Source organism: Hypanus sabinus, chromosome 10 (assembly GCF_030144855.1).
Source record: "Hypanus sabinus isolate sHypSab1 chromosome 10, sHypSab1.hap1, whole genome shotgun sequence".
In the NCBI taxonomy this organism is placed as follows: Eukaryota; Metazoa; Chordata; class Chondrichthyes; order Myliobatiformes; family Dasyatidae; genus Hypanus; species Hypanus sabinus.
Window position 1 is genome coordinate 80027741 of NC_082715.1, and position 25289 is coordinate 80053029.

At 44.2% G+C, this 25289-nt stretch overlaps 1 protein-coding gene across 4 annotated transcripts in view; it reads left to right on the top strand.

Annotated features, from left to right (window-relative positions):
* The window catches only part of heatr5b (HEAT repeat containing 5B), a 139940-nt gene that overhangs the window by 90496 nt on the left and 24155 nt on the right, over positions 1 to 25289 (top strand). For all 4 annotated transcript variants that reach the window (XM_059982182.1, XM_059982183.1, XM_059982184.1 and 1 more), the window contains 3 exons: positions 5414 to 5593; positions 17296 to 17530; positions 20881 to 21120. In XM_059982182.1, coding sequence (XP_059838165.1) covers positions 5414 to 5593; positions 17296 to 17530; positions 20881 to 21120 — 655 coding nt within the window. The remainder of the gene's footprint in view (positions 1 to 5413; positions 5594 to 17295; positions 17531 to 20880; positions 21121 to 25289) is intronic.

Below are 25289 nucleotides of genomic sequence, written 5' to 3' on the forward strand. Positions count from 1 at the left end.
TGGACAGATTAGGAGAATGGATGAAGAAGTGGCAGACGGAATACAATGTTGGGAAGTAACATTGGTAGAAGAAATGGAAGGGTAGACTATTTTCTAAATAGACAGAATATTCAAAAAGCTTAGGTGCAAAGGCACTTGGGAGTCCTCATGTAGGATTCCCTAAAGGTTAATTTTACAGGTTGGTTTGGTGGTGAAGAAGCCCAGTGCAATGTTAGCATTTGTTTGGAGAGGACTAGAATACAAAGCAAGGATGTAATGCTGAGGCTTTACAAGGTACTATTAAGGCCTCACTTGGAGTATTCTGAGCAGATTTGGGCCCCATATATAAGAAAGAACGTGCTGCCATTGGAAAGGGTTCAGAGGAGGTTCATGAGAATGATTCCGGGAATGAAAGGGTTACCATATGAGGGCCAATCAAAGGGTTTGGTCCTCCACTCAGTGAAATTCAGAAGAATGGGAGGAGAGGATCTCACTGAAATCTATTGAATGTTGAAAGGCCTGAATAGAGTGGATATGGAGAGGATGTTTCCTGTGGTAGGGGAGTCCAGGACTAGAGGAGGGCACAGCCAATAGAGGAACATCCATTTAGAAAGGAGATGAGGAGGAATTTTTTAGCCAAAGAGCGGAGAGTCTGGAATTCGTTATGGCTGTGGAGCCCAAGTCATTCAGTATATTTAAGGTGAGGTTGATAGATTCTTGATTAGTCAGGGCATGAAGGGTTATGGGGAGGAGACAGGAGACTGAGGCTGAGAAAGGGATGGATCTACCATGATGAAATGGTGGAGCAGACTCGGAGCCAAATGGCCTAATTCTGCTCCTATATCTTTTGGTCTTATGTGCAAGTTTTGGAAAGGAGCAGAGAAAATTTACTAGGCTTTTGGTTTCTTCCCCCTTCCTTTCCAGTCCTGATGAAGAGTCTCAGCAAGAAACATTGACTGTTTATTCCTCTTCATTGATGCTGCCTGACCTGCTGAGTTCCTCCAGCATTTTGTGTGTGTTGCTCTGGATTTCCAGCATCTGCAGAATCTCTTGTGTTTAAGATTTATCAGGAAACTGCTTGGATTAGAGAGTATGTTTTTTTTTTGAGGATAGGTTGAGTGAGCTGGGGCTCTCTCTGGAGCGGAAGAGGATGAAGGGTGGCTTGATGCAGGTGTATAAGATGATTAAATGTACAGATAGAGTGGACAGCCAGAGCTTTTCCCAGGGTGGAAATGGCTAATGGAAGTGGTATCACTTTATTGGGGGGGGGGGAGGTGTAGTTGTCAGAATGGTTTTCTTTTTACACAGAGCCACTCATATAAAAGGGCAATTCTGAAAGTCCCAAGTTTTACTTTTATAATTATGACTGGCTAATTTACTTCCTTTATGAGAGGAAACAGATTTCAGTTTTAATCCTAAAAAAAGGTTAAATCACTGAGATTATTTTGCAGTTTTGAGCTTCAACAATCCAAATTTAATTACCTTTGCTTGATTTATGTCATCTCTTGTGAATTTTCACTGCAGATAAAGAATACAATTCCATTAGCTTTTATCACACTTCCCTTTGTTCATCCACATTAGCTAATTGTGGATTTTTCTCCCATTGAGTGTAGTCTGTCAAACTATTGTTCACACTCTTAGTTGTAACTCCTACTCCATGTACACATCTAAAGGTGCCATCTGCAACTCTCCATTCATAGAGTTTAGAACACTACAGCACAGAAACAGCCCATTCTGAACTACTAATCTGCCTAATCCCATCGACCTGCACCCAGACCTTAGTCATCCATACCACCCCCATCCATGTACCTATCCAAATCTCTCTTAAATGTTGAAATTGAACCCACATCCACCACTTACGTTGGCAGCTCATTCTACACTCTCACCACTCTCTAAGTGAAGTTCCAGCACATGTTCACCTTAAACATTTCACCTTTTTATTTTAACCATGACCTCTAGATGTAGTCTCACCCAACTTCAGTTGCATTTACTCTATCTATACCCCCCCCCCATTATTTTGTATACCTCTATCAAATCTCCCCTCGTTCTTCTACGTTCTAGGGGTATCATTCAACCTTTTCTTATAATTCAGGTCCTCAAGTCTTGGTAACATCCTTGTAAATGTTCTCTGCACTTTCAATCTTATTGACATCTTTAGCTAGATGCTCTGTGCACTGTCTTTACACACCTGGAGAAGAGGGATGCTTATGTGAGAATGCTGTTCTTGGACTACAGTTCAGCATTCAACACCATAATTCCCTCCAGGCTTGACAAGAAGCTCAGAGACCTCAGCTTTCACCTTGCCTTATGTAGCTGGATCCTGAACTTCCTGTCAGATTCCCAACAGGTGGTAAGAGTGGGAGTGGGCTCCCTCAACACAGGAGCCCCCCAGGGCTGTGTCCTAAGCTCCCTCCTTTACTGTCTGTGTACCTATGACTGTGTCGCCACCAACAGCTCTAATCTGCTAATTGAATTTGCAAATGATACTACATTGATTGGCCTTATCTCATATAATAACAAGGCAGCCTAAAGAGAAGAAGTCATCACCCTGACACAGTGGTGTCAAGAAAACAACCTCTCCCTCAATGTCACAAAAACAAAGGAGCTGGTTGTGGACTACAGGGGGAACAGAGACAGACTAGCTCCTATTGGCATCAATGGATCTGGGGTGGAGAGGGTGAACAGCTTCAACACATAGTAAACATATCACCGAGGACCTTACTTGGTCTGTACATACCGACTATGTGGTGAAAATGGCAAAACAGTGCCTCTTTCACCTCAGACAGTTGAAGAAGTTTGGTATGGACCCCCAAATCCTAAGGACTTTCTACAGTGGCACAATTGAGAGTATCCTGCTTGGCTGCATCACTGCCTGGTATGGGAACTGTACTTCCCTCAATTGCAGGACTCTGCAGAGAGTGGTGCGGACAGCCCAGCACATCTGTGGATGTGAACTTCCCACTATTCAGGAAAATTTACAGTGACAAGTGCATAAAAAGGGCCAGAAAGATCACTGGGGACCCGAGTCAGCCCAACCAAAAACTGTTACAGCTGCTACCATCTGGGAAACAGTACTGCAGCATAAAACCAGGACCAACAGACTCCAGGACAGCTTCTTCCACCAGGCCATCAGACTGATTAATTCACACTGGTACAATTGTATTTCTAGGCTATATTGACTGTTGTATATCTTAGTGTACATACTATTTATACTATGGAGATGGAAAGAACCACCAGAAGACAGCAGAAGAGAGCCAGGAGAAATGCAGCCAAGGTTGCCATCACTACCACCACTACCACATATACATGTCCCACCTGCAATAGAACTTGTCTGTCCAGGATAGGACTGTATAGTCATCAAAAATCTCACTATTAAAGGAGTGGACGTCATCATCGGATTCCGATGGACAACAGAAGAAGATGACATACTATATATTACAAATTACTGTAATTTGCACATTGCACATTCAGATGGAGATGTAACATAAAGATTTTTATTCCTCATGTATGTGAAAGATGTAAGAAATAAAGTAAATTCAATTCAAACAATACTCCAAATTAGTCTTCACCAACGTCTTGTACACTTCAACCTAACATACCAACTCTACTCAATACTTGGATTTTTGAAGGCCAATGTACTTTTCGTCTGCGAAGCTGGCACTTGCAAGACTTAATGACATTTTGCGTACAGTAAACAAAACTGCTAATTTTTCTACTAAATATAGTTTTTTGGGGCCATGATCACTGCAGTCCACAGCGTGTAATTTCCCACTGGAAGGTGTGCTTTTGAACTGTCTGTATGACCAGCCATTTTTGTGATATCCTGAAATATTTGATGAACTGGACTCCTGAGAATTGAAGTATGGATGTGGCAGCCATTGCTAGAGTGGACAGGGCTGGATTAAAGCAGAATGTCCCGGGCCCAAGAGCAGATAACAAACTAATGTTTGGCCAATTTAAGCATGAGCCAGATTTAAAAGATTAAAGGGTCGAGACTGAGGGTGGAGTACAAATTGGTGTTCAGTTCACCACTCTGTGAGTCTTTACTCATCTCAGCGTTGAACTGACTCTGCAGCTGAGCCTGTGGACATCAGCAATTGCTTCAGCGCTGAACGTGCCTCTGCGGCTTGGCCTGCAGCATCGGGCTCTTGGACTGGCTATGTGGCTGTGGATTTACTCTTGGAGACTTGTTCATGTGTTGTGGTTTGTCTGCTTTTTTATTAGTTGCATAATTTGTTCTTTCTTTTTCATACATTAGATGTATGACTGTCTTTGTAGTGTGTGGTTTTTCATGAATTGTTTCTTTGTATATGACTGCCTGGAAGAAGCTGAATCTCCAGGTTGCATATGGTATACGTACTTTGATAATAAAAGTACCTTGAACTTTGAAAAGCTTTTTTTTACAACACTTTCTACCTGTGACACCACTTTTAAGGAATTATGGATCTATATTCCCAGATTCCTCTGATTTACCGTACACATCAGTGCCCTACCACTCCTTTGATCAGGGCATTAATATGTGATAAAAAGCTGATACTGCAGAGGAGGTGGTACCCAGTGAACACCCTTTGTCCCATCTCATTAATCTGTCCTTCATTTGTACATTTGGTTCCAATGTCTAACTAGAGTTAAAATGTTCCTGCAATTCAGTTTGCTCAAAGCTTTTAGAGTACTCAGGACTTCTTTCATCAACCCTCGTGGCTCACAAGGTGGTGATCTTTGCAGTATGGGCTACTACCTCTTTAAAGTATATTGTTCATTTCTGGATCTCAGCAAAAATAGGTAACCTGATGCTTCCTTCCTATCTTAACAGGTCTTGCGTAGACTTGCATAGAATTGGGAATTCAATCATGTAGGGTAGCTGGTGAATTTGGTATTAAAATCCTCTGTCTTGTTTTCAGATCTTTCCATGACCTGGCCTCTCTTTCTCTCCCAAGCTCTGCAAAGCTACCCAATCACATTCCCACAAATTTTGCATCTTAAGCCAGGTCCATGCAAGACCAACCTAATCTTTATCTCTTACCATAACCCTACAGACCTGCATGCCATTTCAAACATTTCTCCAATTTCCAAGCCTCTGAGTTCTGGAATTCCTCTACTCAACCTCTTTGTTTCTTTAACTCTGTTCTTTCTTTTAGGAGAGTCATTAAAACCTATTAATTTGACAACATTGGTGATTGTTTCATAGTATGCTTTAATGTACATGTGACAAATAAAGCAAAACTTTACAAGACTATAAAACTGAAATCCTTTCCCCCAATATTATTTATTTATTTCCTGATAGTTCGGAGGTGGTGGATCATTTTATTCCACTGTTTGGAGATGTTTGCACTGTTAAAACCATTATGTAAATCTGTTGTTGCAAGTCTTTGATGTGTTAAAAGTACTTCATCATCTTTGCATTAAAAGTAACTACTGCTGTTATCTTTTGCAGGTTTGCAGTACCTGGATCGGGAGTGGGGTAGTTAGTGATTTAAATGATCTGCGCAGGGTTCACAATCTTTTGGTGTCATCTTTAAACAAGATGCAATCTGGAAAAGGTTCCTTGAGCCAATTGTACAGTGAGAGTGCTACTACAATGGAGAAACTGGCTGTGCTGAAAGCCTGGGCAGAGGTAAGCTTGTGAGGGAAGCGTGGGATTATTCGGTATTAAATCCAGCACAACTCCTTTGAGTCTTTTGCAGCAGTCAGTGGCTGATGCTGTGCGCAGCCCGGCAGCTGTCAACAGCTCTGCTGTAGCTCCCACAGTTGGGCGCAAGCTTCTTGGTACTTGCGCTGTTTCAATCCCACGTTGAAGTAGAATTTGATTTTAGTGAGAGTTGGTGAACATTGGGAGCTGTATATCCTGGATAATTTTGTTGATGCCAAACATTGAAGGTGAAATAAATGCTCTCTTACCATGTTAACTTCACTGAAGTTTCGGTATGTGTGCTCAAAGCATAATAGAGTGGTCACATTATTTTTATGACAGTAATTCCTGCAGCAATCCAGTTCTCTGCTGTAGCAATCCATTGAGGGAAGGTAGCAATAATGCAGTAATCCATGATTCACAATGTTTATAGGAGATTTCTGTCACAGTCGCATATTACAGCAATTTCATTTATTACACATTCACTCTTTCCCCATTAACAAATTTCGCGTCACATGCTGGTGATAATAAACCTGATTCTGATTCTGACCATTCCTCTTCCCTTGACCCGTCTACCTTCATTTGCCTGTTATTGGAACCATTAGGCTCCTGAACCACAGAACAGTGCACAGGAACAGGCCCATTAGCTCACTATATCGTGCCAAACCAATTAAATCAAATGACTAGATGATTTCTGCTTACACAATGTCTATATACTTCCAGTTCCCTCATATTCATGTGTCTATCTAAATGTCTCTTAAGAATCTCTAGTGCTTTTGCCTCTACCACTAGCCCAGGCAGTGTACTCCATGCAACCATCACTCTGTTGTGGAGGTGGGGGGGGGAGGAGAGAAAGCTTGCCCTTCACATCTCATTTAAAATTACTACTTCTCACCTTAAATGCATGGTGTTAGACATTTCAACCCTTGGAAAAGGATATTATCTGTCTACTCTGTATATAGCTCTCATAATCTTATAAACTTCTGTCAGATCTTCCCTTGCCCTCTGCAGCTCCAGTGAAAACAACTCAAATTTGTCCAACCCATTGTTATAGCACATGCCCCACATGGGCTCTTATCAGGCAACATCCTGGTAAACTTCTTCTGCACCCTCTCCAAAACCTCAACGTCCTTCCTACAATGGGGTAACCAGAACTGTATACAATACTCCAGATGCGGCCAAACTACAGTTTATAAAGCTGCGACATAACTTCCTGACTTTTGAACTCTGCCTCAACTAATAAAGGCAAGCATGACATATGCCTTCTTAACTCCTCCTTTCAACCAATGTAGCCACTTTCAGAGTTAAGAACTTGAACCCCAAGATCCCTCTGCTCATCAACACTGTTAATGATCTTGCCCTTAACAGTGTACTGTCTTTTTGCATTTGACCTACCATTTCACATTTTGCTGAGTTAAACTTCATCTGTTAGTCTTCTACACTATCCACAACACTACCAATCTTTGTATCATCTGCAAACTTGCTAAGCCACCAATCTACATTTTCCTCCAGGTCATTTGTAAATATCACAAACAGCAGAGGCCCCAGTACGGATCCCTGCAGAAAACCACAAATCACAGACCTCCAGCTAGACTAAGTCCCTTTGACCATTACCCTCTATCTTCCATGGGCAAGCCGGTTCTTAATCCAAACAGCCAATTCACCATAAATCCCATACATCTTTATCTTCCAGATGAGCATCTCATGAAGGACCTGTCAAATGCCATGTAGATGATATTCACAGCTTTACCTTCATCAATCACCCTTGTCACTTCAGCAGAAAATCTCAATCAAATTAATAAGACAAAAAATGCCCAACACAAAGCCATAGTTTTCCAAATGCTCATAAAGTCCATCCCTAAGAATTCTCTCCAGTAACTTCCCTAGCACTGATTTGAGACTCGCCAATCTAGAGTTTCCGCGATTATCCTTGGTTCCCTTCTTGAATAATGGAACAACAATAGCTATTCGCTAATCCTCCAGGACCTCTCCTGTAGTAGTGGACACAAAGGCATTGGTCCCAGCAATCTCTCCTCATTCCTCTCAATAACCTTTAGTATCCTATCAGGCCCTGGGGAATTATCCACCTTAATGTTCTTTAAGAGACCCAACACTACCTCCTCCTTTACCTTGAAATGCCTAGCACATTAAGACACTCCGCACTGATCTCTCTATCTTCCAACTCCTTCACCTTGGTAAATACTGTTGCAAAGTACTGGTTAAGGACCTCACCCACATCCTCTGCATCCTAGCAGATCTTCCTCTCTTTATCCTTGAATGACCCTACCTTCTCACTAGTTATCCTCTTGCTCATGATGTTTCTATAGAATGCCTTAGGATTCACCTTAATCCTACTTGCCAAGGACTTTTCATGGTCCCTCTCTTGGCTTTCCTAATTCCCTCGAGTTCTTTGCTGAGCTCGTTATAATCCTTCAAGGCTCTGTTGATCCCAGCTTCCTAAACTTTACATACTTTTCCTTTTCTTCTTGACGAAATTCATCACCTCTGTTGACATCCAGGGTTATCTTGCCTTGTCATCTTTGTCTTTCCTTCCTTACTGGAACATATCTTTCCTGTACTCTGTGCAGTTGATATTTAAACACCCTCAACACATTGGATGCAGACTTGCCCAAAACAGCCGTTTGCAGTCAACTGTCCCTGGTTCCCGCCTAAAGCTCTTGTAATTTGCCCTGCTTCAATTTAATACTCCCCCACATGGTCTATACTTATCCTTATCTATAGCTATCTTAAGACTTTAACTAGTTGTGGTCACTCTTCCCTAACTGTTCACCCACTGAGAGGTCTATCACCTGGTCAGGTTTATTACCCAACACCAGGTTCAGTACAGCCCCTTCTCTTGTTGGATTATCTACATACTGATTTTAGAAACTCTCCTGGATGCACCTAACAAATTCTGCCCTGTGGCAACCCACTTTCTGCGCAGGTGAACCGGCTCACAAATAGCCAGCGCACGGGGGGAGACTTTAGTAATGTACCTCTGACATCATTTCCACTCGGAGAGGGCTGGTGCTAGGGATTTAAATGCCAGCACCGCGAAGTTTGAATAAACTAGTCTCGAAACGACTTACCGACTGCGTGTCGTTATTTCAGTGCTGTGTGTAGCACATCGCTACATTGGTGACCCTGACGGTCCAAATGGGATTTGGACCAAAGATGACTGACTCTTCATCTTTTCACGCAGTTTCGCTAAAAGTGCCGACTTTCTGGACACTGCGACCACACGTGTGGTTTAGCCAAGCAGAAGCCCATTTTCAAATTCAGCAGATATCCTCTGATTCCACACGTTACTACCATGTGGTGAACGCCCTTGATCAGCAGACAGCCACCCAGGTTGCGGATTTCATACAGTTGCCCCCGGAAGAAGGCAAATATGAAGCATTCAAGGCGCTGCTCATTGGGACCTTTGGCCTCTCACGGCATGAGCAGGGTGCCCTCCTGCTTCACCTGGACGGTTTGGGAGACAGACTGCTATCAGTATTGATGAACGAGATGCTGTCCCTGGCTGACGGACACAAGCCCTGCCTCATGTTCGAGCAAGCGTTCCTGGAGCAACTGCCCGAGGACATACATCTGCTGCTGGCCGACGCAGATTTCAGCGACCCCCGGAAGATGGCGGCCCGGGCAGACGTGCTGTGGAAAGCCAAGAGGGAGAGCGTGGCGTCTGTCGGTCAGATTACCAGACCAGGCCCAGCAGGGGGGTGCACACAACACAGAGGCAGGAGTGAGGAGGCCAGTGAACAGTGGTGTTTCTACCACCAGCGGTGGGGCACAAAAGCCCGCCGTTGTTGCCAGCCCTGCAAGGGCCAGGGCCAGCTACCACTAATGACTATGGCGGCTGGCTACCAGGACAGCCTCTTGTACGTCTGGGACAAACAGCCGGGACACCGCTTCTTGGTCGACACCGGAGCGGAGATCAGCGTCTTGCCTCTGACGGGATACGACAGGAAGCCAGGACCCACCCTGCAAACGGCAGCACGATACGGACCTACGGCACCCGCACAGTGCAGCTGCAGTTCAGCACCAGCTGGTTCACGTGGGACTTCACACTGGCCACGGTGGCCCAACCACTCCTGGGGGCGGACTTCTTGCGAGCTCACAGCCTGCTGATTGACTTGCAAGGGAAAAGACTGGTACATGCCGAGACTTTCCAGACATTCTCCCTGGGTGAAGCCAAATTATCAGCCCCACACCTGGACTCCATCATGCTGTCGGACAATAAATTCACCAGAATCCTGGCGGACTTCCCATCGATCCTGGCACCGCAGTTCACAGCAGCCATGCCCAGACACGGGGTACAGTACCACATTCTGACCCAGGGACCACCCCTCCACGCCTGCGCACGAAGTCTGCCCCCCCGGAAAAGCTCCGCCTGGAGGAATTCAAGCAGATGGAGGAATTAGGGATCATCCGGCAGTCCGACAGTCCATGGGCCTCCCCCCTGAACGTGGTGGCCAAAGCAACAGGGGCTGGAGACCATGCGGCGACTACCGCAGGCTGAATGAGGCTACAACACCAGACCGCTACCCTGTGCCGCACATTCAGGACTTTGCAGCAAACCTGCACGGCGCACGGATCTTCTCCAAGGTAGACCTTGTCCGAGGGTACCATCAAATCCCGATGCATCCTGACGACGTCCCCAAAACGGCACTCATCGCCCCTTTTGGCCTTTTCGAGTTCCTCTGCATGCCGTTCGGCCTAAAGAATGCCGCACAGACGTTTCAGCAGTTAATGGACGACCTGGACTTCGCTTTCATATCTTTGGATGACGTCCTCATAGCCAGCAGCAGTCATCAGGAACATCTGTCCCACCTCCGTCAACTCTACGCCCGACTGACTGAATACGGCCTCATGATCGACCCGGCCAAGTGCCAGTTCGGTCTTGATACCATCGACTTCCTGTGCCACAGGATTACCAAAGACGGGGCAACACCTCTGCCCACCAAGGTGTACGCAATCCGACACTTTGCCCGGCCCAACACGGTCAAAGGCCTGCAGGAGTTTGTTGGTATGGTGAACTTCTACCACCATTTCCTCCTCTCAGCAGCCTGTATCATGCACCCTTTGTACACCCTGATGTCGGGTAAAGGCAAGGACATTACTTGGGACGAGGAGGCCGGGGCTGCTTTTGTTAAAGCCAAGGAAGCCTTGGCAGATGCTGTGACGCTAGTGCACCCCAGAACGGACGTTCCGACCGCCCTCATGGTGGACGCATCCGACACAGCAGTCGGTGGGGTGCTGGAGCAGCTCATCGAAGGACACTGGCAACCCCTGGCGTTCTTCAGCAAACACCTGCGACCACCCGAACTCAAGTACAGTGCTTTCGACCGGGAGCTGTTGGCACTCTACCTGGCGATCCAGCATTTCAGGTGCTTCTTAGAAGGCAGGCCGTTCACCGCATTCACGGACCACAAACTGTTGACCTTCGCGTTCACAAAGGTGTCCGATCCCTGGTCGGCTTGCCAGCAGCGACATCTGTCCTACATCTTGGGAGTACACGACGGACGTCCAGCATATCTCAGGAAAGGACAACGTCGTGGTGGACGCACTCTCCAGACCAGCTGTCCAGGCCCTGTCCCTGGGGGTGGACTATGCAGCACTGGCGGAGGCATAGCAGGCAGACGACGAGATGCCCAGCTACAGGACTGCAGTGTCGGGTTTGCAGCTGTAGGACTTTCTCGTAGGCCCAGGTGATAGGACCCTCCTGTGCGACGTGGCTACTGTCCAACCTCGCCCCATTGTCCCGGCAGCCTGGAGGTGGCGGGTTTTCGACCATACATGGTTTGGCACACCCATCTATCAGGACAACCGTCCAGCTGGTCTCCAGCAAGTTCGCGTGGCACGGACTTCACAAGCAGGTCAGTGAATGGGCCAGAACGTGTGCGCAGTGCCAAACAGCCAAGATGCAGCGGCACGTTAAAGCCCCACTGCAGAAGTTCGAACCCACCCACCGGAGGTTCGATCACATTCATGTGGATATCGTGGGCCCCCTACCAGTGTCCCGAGGAGTGCAGTACCTCCTAACTATGGTAGACCGGTTCACGAGGTGGCCAGAGGCGGTCCCGCTCACCGACACATCTGCCGATTCCTGCGCCCCAGCACTGATCGCAACTTGGGTAGCACGCTTCGGGGTACCGGCCCACATTACCTCTGACAGAGGCTCCCAGTTCACCTCCATCCTGTGGTCGGCTGTGGCCAGCCTGTTGGGAACGCAGCTGCACCACACAACTGCCTACCACCCACAGTTGAATGGACTAGTGGAATGCTTCCACCGTCACTTGAAGTTGGCTCTCATGGCCCGCCTTAGGTGGACTAACTGAGTGGACGAGCTTCCCTGGGTCCTGCTTGGAATTTGTACAGCACCCAAAGAGGATCTGCATGCCTCGTCAGCCGAGTTGGTGTACAGCGCGCCCCTGGCCTTCCCGGGAGAGTTCATACCAACCCCAAGGGGGCAAGAGGAAGAACCCACAGCAGTCCTGGACAGGCTACGTGAAAGGCTCAACAACCTGGCTCCCGTAACCAACTTCACACCACGGACGGACCCCGACCCATGTACCCAAAGACCTGCAAAACTGTAAGTTTGTGTTTGTACGAAGGGGCGGACACCGGGCACCACTACAGCGGCCGTATGAAGGGCCGTTCAAAGTGATCAACAACAACAGGTCCACGTACGTTCTGGACATTGGGGGGAAAGAGGAGGTTTTCACAGTGGACCGACTCAAACCAGCCCATGTGGACTTGGCGCAGCCGGTCAAGGTTCAGGCACCGCGGCGCAGAGGCAGACCTCCCAAACAGAGGCTGATCCAGACTGTGGATATTGGGGGGGGTGTATCGCCAGTTCAGTAGTGGGGGGTGTTATGTGACAACCCACTTTCTGCGCAGGCAAACCGGCTCACAAATAGCCAGTGCGCGGGGGGAGACTTTAGTAATGTACCTCTGATGTCATTTCCGCCCAGAGAGGACGGGCACTAGGGATTTAAATGCCAGCACCGCGAAGTTTGAATAAACTAGTCTCGAAACGACTTACCGACTGCGTGTCATTATTTCAGTGCTGTGTGTAGCACATTCAAAAGGCCCTAGCTGATATTAGGGAAGTTGAAGTCCCATGTAACAATAACCCTATTGTTTTCACACCTTTGTTTAACCTGTTTGCATATCTGTTCATCAGTGTCTATTGGAGAGGTCTGTTTTACAATCCTATCAGCATGAGTGCACCCTTCATATTTATGTGTTCCACCCATATAGATTCAGTGGATGAGCCCTCCATATGTCCCTTCTGACTGCAGCTGTGATATTGCCCTGGTTAGTAGTGCAACTCTCCCGCCTCATTTATCTCCCTCTCTATCTTTTCTAAAACTTTGAAACCCTAAGGTCAGCACCCATTCCTGTCCCTCTCTCAACCAAATTTCTGTAATGGCCACAATGTCACAGTTCCATGTACTGATTCATGCTCCAAGTTCATCACCTTTACCCATAATATGATGAGTATTAAAATGCACTTCAAACAATTCATCCCATTGTATCTATCACTTTGCTTCTGCCTGTTTTTACTGCCCCTGACATCTACCTTCCTTTCTATCCTTCCACTTGCTGACCTGCTTCCATCCTCCTGCCGAACTAGTTTAAATCCTTCCAGGTCACCCCTGCTCCAGAAAAAGTTTTAATTATCCAATAACTTGAAACCCTGACCCCTACACCACTTCCTCAGCCACTCATCCATCTGTACTATCACCCTATTCCTGTCCTGACTAACGTGGTACTGGGAGTAATCCAGAAATTACTACCTTCAAGGTTCTGTTCTTCCCTAACTCCTTATACTCTCTGTGCAGGGCCTCTTCCCTCCTTCGTACCAATGTCACTGAGGCCAAATGTGCACCACAACCTTTGGCTGCTCAGCCTCCCTCTTGAGAATACTTTGCAGCCCCTCTCAGATGTCCAGGATGGCAACACACCATCCTGGAGTCTTTCTTTGTGGCCACAGAATCTCCTGTCTGACTAACTGCCCCCTAACTATCAAGTCTATTATAACTATCGTTCTGCCCTGACTTTAACCTTCCCTGCTGAGCCTCAGAGCTGGCCACAGTGCCACAGGCCTGGCTGCTGTTACTGTGCCCTGATAGGTCTTTCTTCCCAGTGGTATCCAAATGGGTATACTCATTGCTGAAGGGAAATGGCCACAGAGAACTCTTACTGACTGCTTACACCCCTTACTTCTGGTGGTCAGCCACCTGCTATCTGAATCTTGCACTCTGGGTGTGACTACCTCAGTAAAAGTTTTATCCAAGGTTTTCCACCTCCCACATAGTCCTGAATGCATCTAGCTCCATTTCAAGTTCCTTGACCTTGTCAACGAGAAACAGAAGTTGGATGCACTTTCAACAGATTAAGTCATCAGGGAGGCCATTCAGTGTTCTGCGTCCCACATCTTGCAGGAGGAGCATTCCACTGCCTTAACTACGATCCTGCCTACGCTTGTTATACTTATGGCTCTAACTTCTCAAGCTTAATTTTATCCTCTGCCTGTTCTCCTCGAAGCCTAAAGCCTGACCACTCTCACTCTGGTCCGCTCCAATGATGGCTGCTCTGCTTAAACCTCGCTTCTTTTTATTGGCCCTTGCTAAGTTACTACTAACACAATCAACCTCCCGCTCTGCAAACAAGTCCAAGCAGGCCCCACTCACTTTTTAAACCTAGCATGTTGAATCCACAAGGAACTGTCCCCAACTCGCTCTGCAATCTCGCACTCTGTAGACCCATAACACAACAAGATTCAAGATCACAAAAATAAAAACCACGCATCATGTACTGGGCAATAACTGTACCATCTCCCACCTTCTGCATCATCATTGCTCCCTGGGAATCGACTGTTAGCCCAACCAGGTGAACTCCAAATTCCTCCATCAGTTTGATCTTCTCCTCCTCTGTGGCCCGCACTTTCTTACCAAGGGAAAATGGTGCCCAAGACCTCAAAGAGCACCTTCTTCAAGCCTCGTTGCAGGGACCTGCCGGGGTGGTAGCAGTGGGGTTGACACAGATGTCAGGGTTGCATTTGTTGCTGCCATCCAGTTGGCCACTCTGGCACCAAACGCACCAGTGTGGGAAATTTCATTCACCTCAAAACTGAATTGATTTCAGAACTTATGGACTCACTTTCAAGGACTCTACAACTCATGTTCTCACTTTTATTTATATAAATTTATTATTATTTGTTTTTTTAGTATTTGCACATCTCATATTTTGCACATTGTTGCTTGCCTTTATCTGTGAGTAGGTTTTCAATGATTCTGTTGTATTTTTTTGTTTACTGAGATTGCCCACAAGAAAATGAAGAATTAAATAGTATATAACATATAAATACTTTGATAATAAATGCACTTTGACTTTGACCCTGTTAGGCTAGCTGAAAAGTAATAGTTCAATTACTCAGTTATCTCATGGGTTTATTTCACTTGTTTCTTTCCTGGCTGTTAGAACTCCATCATAAGACCATAAAACATAAGAGCAAAACTAGGCATGTGGCCCATCCAATCTGCTCCATCAGGGCTGATTTATTATCTCTCTCAACTCCATTCTCCTGTCTTCTCCCTATAAACCTTTGACGCCCTTACAAATCAGTCTCAGCCAATGGGCACCAGCCTCCCCATCATCATCATAAGGTGATGCCTCAAGAAGGCTGCTTCGATCATTGAGGACCTTTTCACCCAGGGTATGCCCTCTTCTCATTGTTACCATCAGGGAAAGAGGTACAGGAACCTGAAGGTGTACATGCTGTTTCAGGAACAGCTTCTTCACTATCAGATTTCTGATTGGTCTATGAGCACTACCTCACTTCTGCTACACCATCAGATTTCTGAAGGATCAATGAACACTACCTTCTTCCCTTCCACCATCAGACTTCTGAATGATCTATGAACACTATCTCATTATTTTCTTTTCTTGCACTGTTAAAAAGCGATTACAAAGAAAACATGGCGGCACCTCTACTTCCTTAAGTTCATGACATTAAAATCTTTGATTAACTTCTGGAGATGTGTGGTGGAGAGTATATTGACTGGCTTCTTCACAGCCTGTTATGGAAACACCAGTGCTCTTGAATGGAAAATTCTACAAAAAGTAGTGGATATGGCCCAGCCCATCATGGATAAAGTCCTCCCCACCATTGAGCACTTCTACACAGAGAGATGTTGCAGAAAAGCAGCATCCATCATTAAGGACCCCCATTGCCCAGCTCATGCTCTTTTCTCACTGCTGCTATCAGAAAGAAGGTAGAAGAGCCTCAGTACTTGCACCACCAGGTTCAAGAGCAGTTATTAATCCTCAACCATCAGGCTCTTGAACCAAAGGGTATAACTTCACTCAACTTCACCTGCCCCATTATTGAAATGCTCCCATGACCAGTGGACTCACTTTCATGCACTATTCATCTCATGTTCTTGATATTTATTGCTTATTATATATTACTGTTATTTTTTTTTTGCATTTGCACAGTTGTCTTTTGCACATTGGTTGTGCACTCTGTCGGTACAGTCTTTCATTGATTCTATTATGGTTATAAGAGTTATTGAGTATGCCCACAAGAAAATGAATCTCTTGAATATGGTGACATATGTACTTGGATGATAAACTTACTTTGAACTTTATTTTTTATGTGTGGTGGATTCTGGTTCATTGGGACCAGTACATTTTAGCCCAATTAGTCCATTTCATGGAAACAGTTAAAAAGGACAAACTACCATTTAACTGAGTAGCAAGTAATGTATTTAAATGAAATACAAAACAAATTAAAGCTCTACCAATGCTACTGCAGTACTATAAGTCAGTGTATGAGTTCCTAATAGTTATTGTTGGAGGAATTCATCCAGTATATGCTGCCTTGTTTTTTGTTTTGATTGACTGTAAATGAAGAAAATCAGGACACCTAGTACAGACAATGGACCGTCTTTCAGTGATGCTTTCAGTGATTGCATCCTCAAAACCTAATTTTCATTCAAGTTTTTCATAGTTCCTAACTTACTGAAGCAGTGAAATAGTTTAATTTTCACACCCAGCCATTTCTGGCATCTCCAGTCCTGAATACTTGAAACCTCAGTGAGCAAAACAGTTCTGAATTGCTTTAATGCTTATTTCTCACCAACTATCAGTGACAAAAATCACTGTGTTTAGTAATTGATGCTATTTAAAAACTGCTTTCTCTAAGCACAGTGTAGTGCCTAACGGCCATGCAAATGCACCTGGCTGACACGTTAGAAAGTGTTTGCCACTAGTCTCCTGTCCCAATTAAGTGGTAGTGTCCCAAATAAGTAAAGGACAAAAACTGATGAAGAAATTAGCCGGGAGTGTCTTCAAGGATTGCCCCAAGCAAGTGGTTGCCCCACTTAACTAGAATCCACTGTACTGCTGTTGCAAAACAACAAATTTCATGAAGTATGTCAGTGATAATAATCCTGATTCCGATTCCTCTCTGTATTATGAAAATATTAGTAGCTCTGTTAAATCATGAGATTGTTCTCTGGGAGATAACAATCTACTCTCGTTATCTTTTTCCCTGGCCTGCAATTTTATAACTAGGTTTCACTTAATTCAAGGACTGACAAGTATAATTGAAAAATGTGGCCTGGGGAACACCACTTCACGTGTTATTTAATCTAATGCACCTTTCGTTTGTCTAGGTCTACATAGTTGCAATGGAAACAAAAAAGGAAGCAGAGACCAAGCCGGTGAAACCTGCCAAGATTAAGGAAGATGATGATGATTACGGCATGGTGGATGAGCTCCCTCCAGACAGCTTGATCACACTTGTTCAGCCAGAGCTGCCAATTCTCAGCCGTCTTTGGCTTGCTGCACTAAAGGATTATGCCCTGTTGACTCTGCCCCCTGAATTTGCCAGCCAGTTGCCATCTGAGGGTAAGGTTTGCTGAGTGTTCTGGTTTGGTTCTGAAGAAGTTCCAATTTGCTTTGCTGATGTTCTCCTTCACACTTGATGATTAGTTGAGAACGGATTTGGCCTCAGGCCTCATGTAGTCATGAATCCCCGCCAAGGAGCTCTGAAATGTCTCGACCTGAAACATGAACTATTTATTCTGCTGCATTGAAGCTGCCTGACTTGCTGAGTTCCTCTAGCATTTAGTGTGTGTTGCTCTGATGTGGACCTAGATTCTGGATGTGGACCTACTGCTTTTTCCCATCTCTCTAACTTCCTTCAGCTCTGCAAGCCTTAGTCTCTGACGTGCTTCAGCTCTAACCTCTTGTACATCCCCAGTCACTGTCACTATCACTGGTTACCATGCTTCCAGCTGCATAGCTCTTGCATCCTGCAATACCATCCTTAATATCCTCTGTCTCTTTCCCTCTTATTTTCTGTACATGCACCGCTTGAAGCATGCTTTTTTGACCAAGGTGTGTCTCAGCCCCAATAGCTGTTGCGGAAAAATGTTGTATTTATCCTCCTGGGAAATGTCTTAGAACGAAGAACACTACAGTACAGTACAGGCCCTTTGGCCCAAAATGTTATGCTGACCCTTTAACCTACTGTAAGATCAATCTAACCCTTCCCTCCCACATAACCTACCCTTTTTCTTCCATTATGTGCCTATCCAAGTCCCTTAAATGTTCCTAATGTATCTTCCTGTATCACTACCCTTGGCAGGGCATTCCACACACCCACCGTCCTCCGTGTAAAAAAACCCAAGTTGCCTTTGACATCCCCTTATACTTTGCTCCAATCACCTTAAAATGATGCCCCCTTGTATTAGCTATTTCTACCCTGGGAAAAAGCATCTGGCTGTTGACGCGGTCTATGCCTCTTATCATCTTGTACACTTTTATCAAGTTGTCTCTCATCCTCCTCTGCTCCAAAGAAAGAACCCCTAGCTCACTCAGTCAATCTTCAAGTTTGTCAAGTTTTACTATAATGTGCCTATCTTTAGTCACCAACTCCTTTTATTTGGTGCACAATTGTTCTCAGAGATTTATTGAATCTCTCAATGTTATTGACATAATGAAACTGTGGTGCACTTGTATGTCATTTGTACCTGGCCCAGTTTTATTGCGCAGTGGCATTGCTTTTACTACGTGTCAGCGAACTTTGATACCTTAGATCTGTAATGATGCAGATCAAAATTGCTCTCGGTTTTGGTGTTTAATCTGTCTACTGATCATCTCCTCAGCAACTGGGATTGTTGTGGGGTTTTCCAGAACTTGTTTAGGTGTGGCATCAACAGAAAGCTAGTTTCTTCTCATTCCATTTTCTAAAGCTTCTGTGGCCAACAGTATATTGGTATTGGTTTATTATTGTCACGAGTACCAAGATACAGTGAAAAGCTTGACTTGCTTACTGTTCATACAGATTAAGTCATTGCACAGTGCATTGTAGAACAAAGTTAAACCAATAGCAATGCAGAATAAAGTGTAACAGATACAGAGAAGGTGTGGTGCGGGTAAACAGTAAAGTGCAAGTTCATAACTTGGTAGATTATGAGATCAGGAGTTCATCTTATTGTAACCTATCTTGCTGTTATTGATCACTCTATCTCCGTCTTTAAAAATATTCCAATACTCTGCTTCCACTGTTCTTTAAGGAAAAGTTTTCCAAAGGCTCATCACTCTGAGAAGCATTTATCCTCATACCTGTCTTAAATGGGTGATCCCTTTTAAACAGTAACCTTAGTTCTTCATTTCTCACAAGAAACATCATACATTCACCCTGTCGTGACTGCTTAGGATCACCTCTCACAACTCTAAATTCCAGTGGACGTAATTCCGGCTCCACAGTAGTGTGACAGTTAGTGTGACACTATTACAGCTCAGGGCATCTGAGTTTGGAGTTCAAATCTGACGCTGTCTGTAAGGAGTTTGTATGAATGCATGGGTTTCCTTCCACACTCCAAAGACGTATCAATTAGTAGGTTAATTGGTCATTGTAAATTGTCCTGTGATCAGGCTCGGGTTAAATAGGCAGGTTGCTGGGCGGTATGATTTGTAGGGCTTGAAAAGCCTGTTCCATGCTGTATTGCTAAATAAATAGATAAGTAAATAAGGAGACAAGTACAATACACAGTGTTCCAGATGTGGTCTCATCAATGCTCCACATCACTGAACATAACCTGCCTTCTGTGAATTATGCATCAATATACCAGGATCACTGTGCATTTTAAAGCTTTGCTATCACTGTTTAGCTATGAGGCTCCTTTGTTTTTGCCAAAATGAACACATTCATTTTCCCATATTACACTTCGTTTGCCCAATCTTGATCCATTCATTTAAGATATCTGTATCCTTTACCAGCCTCAAGGCTTTTTCTGTTACCAACCACAAATAATATCTCACTGCCAGTTGACACAGGCACGCTTCAAGGATGCCTGCTCAGCCTTCTGCTCCACTCTCTTTGCCCTCACGACAGTTCAAATGCCATCTATAAATTTGCTGATGACACAACTGTTAGCAGGATCTTAGATGGCGTCAAGGCATACAGGAATGTGATAGATCAACTGGTTGAGTGGTGCAACAGCAACCTTGCACTCAACATCAGTGAGACCAAGGAATTGATTGTGAACTTTAGAAAGGGTTCAGAAAGGGGAAATCAGGAGAACATACAGCAGTTCTCATTGAGAGGTCAGGCATGGAAAGCTTCAAGTTCCTGGGTGTCAACATCTCTAAGGATCTATCCTGGACCTAACATATTCTTGCAATTATGAAGAAGGCATGACAGTGACAATATTTCATTAGGAGTTTGAGCAGATTTGATATATCGCAAAAGACACTCGCAAATTTCTACAGATAGGGAGCATTCTAACTGATTGCATCAAGGACATCTTCAAAAGGCGATGCCTCAAGAAGGTGGCTTCCATCATGAAAAACCTTCACCACCCTGAACTTGCTGTCTTCTCATTACTGCCATCAGTGTAAAGGTACAGGAGCCTGAAGATGCACACTAAAAGTTTTAGAAACTCTTCATCTCCTCCACCATCATGTTTCTAAATGGTCCATCAGCCCATGAACACTACCTCACTATTTTGCTCCCTTTTTACATTATTTTTTATATTATACCTGTAATTATAGTATTTTTTTTAGGTACTACTTCTGCAAAACAAATTTCACGACCAATATATCAGTGCTAGTAAATCTGATTTTAACATCTCCTGAAATGTTTTGTCATAAAATATTTAATGCCTTTGAAACCATTTGAAAGTGATAGATAAATGCAAATAGTTCTGCTATTTCTGGCATTTTTGGTTTAAATGTGCTATTTGTTACAGGAGGAGCCTTCTATACCCCAGAAACAATCGACAGTGCCAGGCTACACTACCGCACCTCGTGGGCTCCAATTCTGCACGCGGTAGCACTTTGGCTGAACAGCACTGGGTTCACTATTGTACACGAGCCTGCAGTTCACACTGGGCAGAAAACCCAGACAGGCACCTTTCTCAATCAGACATCTGGAGGTTCACCCAAAACACTGCAGGCGATCAACACAGACCGTCTCCATCTTATTTTTGGTAAGCCAGTGTGCGTAGGACAACGCAACTTTTTATTAACTCAGATTATCTTCTGCATCTTATCATTGCATCATTGAACCATGAAATCATTACGTTGGTCATGCCTGTGCAGTCACTTTGAGGAAGCTTTTAGATAGGCCCCAACACCCTTTCATATCCCTATAGATCATATATATTCTGCTGCAGACGTATATATGATTTGTTTCTCAAAGTTCTTTTGAATCCAGTTCACATACCCTTTCAGGCAGTGCATTCTACATTCTAACAAATGTCTTTTTTTCAAACAAATCCTCAGGACACCCCTTGAGAACAGATGAGGATGGGTTTCTGTAGCAGTGGGTGGTGAATATGGAATTATTTGACAGACAGCTGTAGAGTCCAAGTCATTGACTTATATTTAAAGCGGAGCGTGATAGGGGAAATATGCACTAAATGCTGGAGGAACTCAACAGGTCAGGCAGCATCTATGGAAAAAAGTAGAGTCGACATTTCAGGCCGAACTTGGCTTCCTGAGTTCCTCCAGCATTTTGTGTGTGTCGCTTGGATTTCTAGCTTCTGCAGATTTTCTCTTGCTTGAAGCTTGATAAGGTCTTAATTAGCAAAGTTCCTGATTTGCTTGGGCATCAAAGATTTTGGGGAGAAGGCAGGAGAATGGGGTTGAGGGGGATAATAAATCAGCTGTTTTAGAATGGTGGAACAGACTCAGTGGGCTGAATGGCTTAATTCTGCTCCTATGTCTTGTGATTTCTGGTGCTTTTCACAGATATTACCTTGAACCTGCCACCTTGCCACTTAATTAAATACTTTCATAATTTTGGACTTTTAATTATCCTGCAGCCATCAGGCTCCTGAACTGGCATAGATAATTTCATTCACCACAACTCTGAACTGATTCTACAACCTACAGACTCACTTTCAAGGACTCTTTACAGATCATGTTCTCAGTATAATTTTTATTTGCAATTTGTCTTGTGTACATTTTGTTTGTCAGTCCTTTGTATTGTTTTTCAAAAATTCTTAGTATTTTTCCCTGTAAATGTCTGTAAGAGAATGAAACTCGAGATAGTGTACAGTAATGTATACATACTTTGATAATAAATTTACTTTGAATTTTGATCTTTGATCTGAAATGTTTACTGTTTCTCCTTCAACTGATGCAGCTGCAACTACTGAGTTTCCAACATTTCCGGAGTTTTTTTTTTCCTCATTTCAACATCTGTATTTTTTTACTCCCATTACTGAGGGTAAGAAGGTCCTGAACTTTCTGTGCACTGCTCTAGCTGTAAGAAATGTGGGGCAAAAGCTGAATGTAACTGGGTGAGTGGGGTGGGGTGGGGATAGAAGATGAATGCTGGAGCTCCCCTTCTTCAGTAAGCATGTTGTAGCAGATTTGACTGTAATCATTCAGAAGCTAGCTCATTGCCAAAACTGGAGATCTAGTCATTGAGCACCACAGCACAGAAATAAGTACTTTGACCTATTTAGTCCATGCCAAGCTGTTATTCTGCCCAGTCCCATTGACCCACACCTAGACCTAAGCCCTCATCCCTCTTGCCCAAACTTCTGTTAAACATTAAGATCAAACCCACATCCACCATTTCTGCTGGCAGCTCATTCCACACTCTTACCAACCTCTGAGTGAAGAAATTCTCCTTCATGTTCCCCTTAATTGTTTCACCTTTCACCCTTAACCTATGATATCTACTTCTAGTCTCACCCAAATTTAGTGAAAAAAGCCTGCTTACGTTTACCTATCAACATTCATTATGATTTTATGTACCTCCATTAAATCTCCCTTCATTCTCCTACACTTCAGGGAATAACATCCTAATCTATTCAAGCTTTCCCTGTAACTGAGGTCTTCAAGTCCCAACAACATCTTTGTAAATTTTTCCTGCACTCTTTCAATCTTATACCACTGGTGTTTTCAAAGTTCAAAGAAAAATTTATTATCAAAGTACATATATGTTTCTATATACAAACCTGAGATTCATTTTCTTGTGGGCATACTCAATAAATCTATAGAATAGTAACCACAACATAATCAGTAAAAGACTGCCCAACCAGGGCATTCAACCAGAGTGCAGAAGACAACAAACTACAAATACAAAAAAGAATTTTTAATATATAAGCAATAAATATCAAAACATGAGACGAAGAGTCCTTGAAAGTGAGTCCATTGGTTGTGGGAACATTTCAGAGATAGGGTGAGTGAAGTTATCGCCTTTGGTTCAAGAGCCTGTGGTTGAGGGGTAGTAACTGTTCCTGAAAGTTTCTAATGGTAGTAGCAAGAAGATAGCATTTCCTGGATGATGGGGGTCCCTGACAATGGATACTGTTTTCCTGAGATAGATGTCAAGCTGAATATAAGGAAACAGAGATGCTGCTGAGCTTTCTTCATAACTACACTTAAGTGTCGGAGCCAAGACAGGTCCTCTGAAATAATAGCACCTAGGAATTTAAAGTTGCTGACCCTCCCCACCTCTGAGGACTGGCTCATAGACCTCTGGTTTCCTTCTCCTGAGGTCTATAATCAGCTCCTTGGTCTTGCTGACATTGAATGTTATGACAATACTCAACCAGATTTTCTATCTCCCTCCTATATGCTGATTCATTACCACCTTTGATTCAGCCTTCGACAGCGGTGTCATCAGCAACCTTGAATATGACACTGGAGCTGTGCTTAGCCACCCAGTCCTAAGTATAAAGAGAATAGAGCAGAGTCTAGGCACATAGCCTGTGGTGCACCTGTGCTGATAGAGATTGTGATGGAGATGTTGCCAATCTGAACTGACTGCAAGTGAGGAAATCCAGGATCCAGTTGTACAAGGAGGTATTGAGGCCATGGACTTGGAGCTTATTTATTGATTAGTTTAGAGGATGATGGTATTCAATTCTGAGCTGTAGTTGATAAGAGCATCCTAATGTATGCATCTTTGCTGTCCAGATGTTCCAAGGTTTAGTGAAGTGCCAATGAAATGGCATCTGCTATGGACCTGTTGCTCCAGTAGGGAAATTAGAGTAAATCTAAGTTGTTTCTCAGATAGGAATTAATATGTTTCATCACCATCCTCTCAAAACACTTCATCACTGTGAATGTAAGTGCTACTGGGCATTAGTCATTGAGGCAAGTCACCACCCTCTTCTTGGGCACCAGTATAATTGAAGCCTGCTTGAAGCAGGTGGGTACCACATACTGCCATAGTGAGAGGTTAAAGATCTCAGTGAACACACAAGATCACAAGGCAAAGGAGCAGAAGTAGGCCATTCGGCCCATCGGGTCTGCTCCAGCACTCCACCATGAGCTAAACTATTCTCCCATCTAGTTCCAATTTCTGGCTTTTTCCCCATATCCCTTGATACCCTGACTAATTAGATACCTATCACTGAAACACCTCAATGATCAGGCCTCCACATCTGTATGTGGCAACGAATTCCATAAATCCACAACCCTCTGGCTAAAAATATTTCTCCTCATCTCTGTTTTAACTGGGTACCCTCTAATTCTAAGACTGTGCCCTCTTATCCTGGACTCACCCACCAAGGGAAACAGCCTTTCCACATCTACTCTGTCCAACCCTTTCAACATTTGAAATGTCTCTATGAGATTCCCTGTCATTTTTCTATACTCTAATGAATACAATCCATGAGCTGACAAACACTCCTCATATGTTAGCCCCTGCATTCCAGGAATCATCTTCGTAAATCTTCTCTGAACTCTCTTCAACATCAGTACATCCTTTCTAAGATAGGGGGCCCAAAACTGCCCACAGTATTCTAAATGAGGTCTCACCAGTGCCCCATAGAACCTCATTAACACCTCCTTACTATTATACACTATTCCTCGAAATGAATACCAACATAGCATTCGCTTCCCTTACTGCCAATCCAACCTGGTGGTTAACCTTTAGGGTATCCTGCATGAGGACACCCAAGTCCCTTTGCAGTTCCAATTTTTGAATTTTCTCTCCATCTAAATAATCTGCCCGATTATTTTTTCTTCCAAAATGTACAATCGTGCATTTCTCAACATTGTATCTCACCTGCCATTTTTTTGCCCACTCTCCCTAAACTGACCATGTCTCTCTACAACCTTTCCGTTTCTTCAACACTTCCTGCTCCTCTACCTATCTTGGTGTCATCCGCAAACTTAGCCACAAAACCATTAA